This window comes from Aulonocara sp. 'chitande type north' Nkhata Bay, linkage group LG7 (genome assembly GCF_057382095.1).
Source record: "Aulonocara sp. 'chitande type north' Nkhata Bay isolate Kocher_YH1m ecotype deep benthic linkage group LG7, A_spYH_male_GT1.1, whole genome shotgun sequence".
Taxonomy (NCBI): Eukaryota; Metazoa; Chordata; class Actinopteri; order Cichliformes; family Cichlidae; genus Aulonocara; species Aulonocara sp. 'chitande type north' Nkhata Bay.
In genome coordinates this window covers 65131983-65136764 of record NC_141350.1, presented here as the reverse complement: position 1 = coordinate 65136764, position 4782 = coordinate 65131983, and the positions used below count along the sequence as shown (strand labels likewise).

General features: G+C 38.6%; 2 protein-coding genes across 2 annotated transcripts; both read right to left on the bottom strand.

The window, feature by feature from the left end:
* On the bottom strand, nucleotides 1-2196 carry LOC147326648 (C-C motif chemokine 16-like). The gene is made up of 3 exons (XM_086302641.1): nucleotides 2102-2196; nucleotides 1180-1303; nucleotides 1-1050 (listed from the first exon to the last, which is right to left on the bottom strand). Exons 1-3 carry the CDS (start codon nucleotides 2169-2171, stop codon nucleotides 969-971), a joined length of 276 nt encoding a protein of 91 aa, XP_086158767.1. The 5' UTR covers nucleotides 2172-2196; the 3' UTR covers nucleotides 1-968.
* Nucleotides 2197-3448: 1252 nt separating this feature from the next.
* Nucleotides 3449-4223, bottom strand: LOC147326647 (monocyte chemotactic protein 1B-like). The gene is made up of 3 exons (XM_086302640.1): nucleotides 4159-4223; nucleotides 3940-4066; nucleotides 3449-3804 (listed from the first exon to the last, which is right to left on the bottom strand). Exons 1-3 carry the CDS (start codon nucleotides 4220-4222, stop codon nucleotides 3708-3710), a joined length of 288 nt encoding a protein of 95 aa, XP_086158766.1. The 5' UTR covers nucleotide 4223; the 3' UTR covers nucleotides 3449-3707.
* Nucleotides 4224-4782: the final 559 nt, after the last annotated feature.

Here is a 4782-nt window from a genome sequence, read left to right as displayed (position 1 = left end):
ATAAATGCTTTGGACACACTGTATCTGCATAACAATGGCACGGTGAAAGTAAATGGTAAAATGACTGGAGACATTAAATTTCACGTGCACTATTTTTATCTGAATATGGAAATCATGTAAGCGTCTAAGGCATCAAAATAATTTAAAATTGTTTTTAATGATAATTCTACGTTAGATATTAGCGGCAGGGAAAAAAGGGCATATGTAAGGAGAGAAACAGGCGAGGGATGGATACCACAGTGGATCGAAGCTACAGTGAAACACGGTGGTGAGAAGACAGACTGATCTAAATCAGCTACACCCTGACTGAGGAGAAGCAGCCCTCCATTCTTCAGTGATGTCCTCCAGCAGTGATTTATATCTTTGTGGAGAACGATTCATATTGCAGCAGGATAACTGTTTGTGTTATTATGGAAGAACTTTCCTTCATTGTTACTGTCACACTTCAACTTGAAGACTATCGTCGTCACATGAAGCTCTTGCAGGGATAATCTGGTTTAACAAGACTTGACATAGTCTCTGTTCTCAGGTCGGAAGGAATCAAGTGACATAAATTATCACATTTCTGTGCCTGCTACTTTTTTGTCCTGATTAGGACTCGCATCAGAAACATTGCACTACAAAAAAAAAACAAGTATTCAGGGAGAATTCATTAACTAAACAGGAATATGTGATGTTTGCAGCTGTCTTTGTCCTCACCCGAGTGAAATCCCTTTAAATTTCAATCTTTAGATCTTTAAAGTCCTGCTGCCAAAGTGAGTGAGAGACAAACAAATACCAAATACTCAAATTCCCTTTTCAGAGATGCAACTTTTTACTAAACTTATGCTGATAATTAAGCTGATAAATGCAAAATAAAAGTATCCGCATTTCAATAATAGTAAGACTACTTAAGCAGGCAAAGTACAAAGAGCTAAAACTCCAGCGCTGGTTGCCGGTCATTGGGGTCATGGTAGATTCTTCATGTCTTAATTGTGGCGTTTGACGAACTCTTCCATTGCCCAGTCATCATTCTGTCTCACACAGTAATCGCCTCTGGGCGTGTTGATCCTGCAAAAAAATCAGTGTCATTATTTTGTTCTCAGATTACAGATTTTATTCTTCATAGAAAAGAAGGATAATACAATGCTTTGCAAATATTAGTGAGGGCAGCAAAGAGATGTTGAAGTACAAACTTACACAAAGGCTTCTGTTAAACATTTGCTGTGAGTTTTTCTGATGGAGAGGATGTGCACCTTTGGGATCCTTTTATCAAAGAATTTAAAACAGCAAAGATCAGGTGGCACTAAACCCATTCCAGAAGCTGTAAGAGAAAAACACAGGGTATGTTTTAGTGCTACGACTCTATGTCGCAACTTGTTTTCAATTTATATCTAAACAAAACTTACAGTTTGAAAGCTTATATTTTATGTCCTAGTGTAAGATTTTTTTTATTTTTTAAACTGGGTAAGGCTTTTTCTGTTGTGCAGATACTAGTGTGTAAGCATGTAAAGTAAAATTATATATATGTAATTTAAAATATTAAATGATAGTAGATGCAAATTAGTTGTTGGCTAAAGATGTACAGCTACCCCAGGCAAGCTAAAGTTTTAGTTGTTTTTTTTTAACAAAAATATTATTTTTTAATATAATTTAAAATGTAGATATTATTTGTATTATTTTTATGTGACAGCAGATTTTAGAAGAAAATGGTTAAATTTATTTTAGCTTATGCTAATGATACCTTTTTACACTTGGACAGTAAGGGCAAAGTTAGGTGCTGGATATTTAAATAACCTTTTGAAACTTCAACATCCAACAAAAATTGTAAAAATTGTATATATGATTATATACAGCTTCATATTTAAAAATGTAATTGTATACACATGCACACACAAATATATGTAACACAGTCCTGGTAGAGGATCCGAGCTTAGACCGCCACAGCCGCAAGAGGGGAATTTTTAAAATATAAAAATCTTTCAATCATTTGTCCTTTCCCTGAGATAATAATTAGTTTCATTTTTGTTTTAATCACTTAAAATACAGGAAAATGAAGAATTTCATGTTCACAGTTGAAATTCCCTCCAGTGTGATGCAGGAAGTAGACTAACAGACTTACGTGAGGCGTCGCAGTAGTAAATAGTAAATAGCACGAGCAGCAGTCCCACGGTCAGGCTGAGAGTCTTCATGTTCGCTGTAGACCTGGTGATGCTGGTGTTTCAGATCTGAAGTGATTTGTCCTGCTTCCCTCGGCTTAAGTCTGACATGCTCACATGTCCTCATCTGCATATTCAAAGCCGTTCTAAGAAAAGTGGAAAAAAATTATAAAACAAATATAAGGCAACAGGAAGTTTGAGGGGCTCACCGCCATTCTGATTGTGTGATAAAACAAGGTCAGACAAACCACTCATTCTGCAAAGCCTTTGCATTGTCTTTACATCATACATAGTCATAATGTTTCCACCATTAAACCTCTAATGTTGTTTCATAACTGTCACCAATAGTCCTTAATCATCACTTTCTGAGCCTTGCAGTGTGCAGGTTACAGTGATGGTCTGTGCGAGAATCATCAGGCAACGCATACAAGCATCTGCACACGAAATGTATTTAGAAATATGTTTTTTATTACTAAGCAGTTTTTTGTACAGTAACATAATAACATTTCTGAGATGCATGGAGTTTCAGCAACAAAGGTATTCTAGGTCAAATTTGACACAGGCAGGTCTGAGTGTTTCAGAAACTGCTGATCTGCTTTTTCCCACACAACCATCTCTGTGGTTTACAGAGAATTCTCAGAAAACATAAAATGTTCAGTGAGCAGCAGTTTTGTGGGAGAATATGCTTTAATTGATCCCGAAGGTCAGAACAAAATGGTCAAACTGTTTCAACTAATAGGAAAGCAACAGTTACTCAAAGGACCACTCGTTACATCGTAACCAATGTATGTAGAAGAGCATCTCTCGGTGCACCATATGTCAAAATAGATGAGTGAAAATTTGTTCCCTGGTCTGATGAGTCTCAGTCTCTGCTGTGACAGTCAGATGGTAGGGTCAGAATTTGGTGTAAGCAGCATGTAAGCGTGGGACGAGAGAGAGCAGTGAGCACGGGGAGTGCAGAGACACAGGAGCAGAGAGCACTAAACAAGGACTTTTTGGGAAGAAGACACAGCACCGGAGACGAGGGAACTCACAGGGATTTATTGTTATGTAACTTTTGGCTCACTGTAAATAAACACACTGCTTTCTTTGCACCAAGTCTTGCGTTTGGGTTCAATTTCCCCCACATCCCCACGGTTGGCCAGCACCCACCGTGACATTTTGCTGTTTCTCTGGTTATTATCTCTGAATGCCTTTTACCATTTTTACAGATTCAAAGAGTTGTTCAAATGAAAACAAGAGACTGAGAAACACTGGATGACAGTTTTTTTAAGATCTGTATTTAATGAGATTATAAAGATCTTTTTACAGCTTTGAGCTTGAGGCAGCAGAGTAAAAAGCACTTTTGTATTATTATTTCTTTACAGTTCTTGCCCTGCACAAAACATACCTAACAAACATCTGATCAGTCACATAAACGTCTAACAGTCTTTTCAGAGAACTTGCATACATTTTTTTGTTTATTTTTAAGCCAGTTTTATAAAAATACAAATACAAAGCGAAGCCATAAGGCCTTAAAAAAGCAGTCAATTATTAACTAAAGCTGATAGCTGACGATCTTGGTGGCGGCTAGCTGCTGCCTTCAGTGTTGTGGAGCCGATACATGTCCTGAGCCCACTGGAAGCTCTGAGTGTAGCAGATCTTTTTTCCTCTGACAGTGTGGACTCTGCAAAACATGCACACAAAAATCGTTTTATTCACACTGCTTTGATTGAGTTCTTGCAGACGGCCTGTCTAAACTTCACATATCCCTTTTTATACTTTATTCATGACCAGTCCTGTTTGAAAATATCAAACTTACATGTACGCCTTCTTGGGACAGGAGCTGTGCGTCTGGGTGATGAAGGACACCAACTTCACCGGTATTGCATTTATTTTAAAGTTGAAGCAGCAGGTTCCAGGAGCTGTGCTGAACTTTACGCCTTTCGCTGAGAGCAAGGTAAAAGACTAAAGTCAGTATCAACATGTCAGCTGTAAATTTTCAAACAAATGCAAGGAGTCATAAAGATTAAACACTCACGGATGGCATCACAGCAGCAGGCTGCAAGCAGCAGCAGTCCCAGAGAGAAGCAGAGAGTCTTCATGATGCTGAGAGAGGAGGGATGAGGAGGATCTTCTTCGTCGTGTTTTTATCTGATATTGACCCATTTCCCCAAGCAGATGGGGAATACACTGACTCACAACCCAAATGCAGAATTGCAAGTCCTTGAGTACCCATCACTAGGCCCGGCTGGTTCTAAAATGATTTGCATGACATTGAGTGAAATTTGAGTATTTGATCCTTTACAGCCCAGCCACAATTCTGACTCCCACAGACTGGCTCTGTGCACATGTAGGAGAGGTCATGAGGTCAAGAGGTCTATATTAATGAATTTACCGGCTAATAGTGTGTGGCTATGGGCTGTGTCCTTATTCACCTGGCAGTCAAAGGCTATAATAATAATAACCTTATGCTCCTGTACAGTTTAAAGGGGGACCTGCTCACATGTCCTCATCTGCATATTCAAAGTCGTTCTAAGAAAAGTGGGGGGAAAATTATAAAACAAATATAAGGCAACAGGAAGTTTGAGGGGCTCACCGCCACTCTGATTGTGTGATAAAACAAGGTCAGCCAAACCACTCATTCAAGCCTTTCCATTGTCTT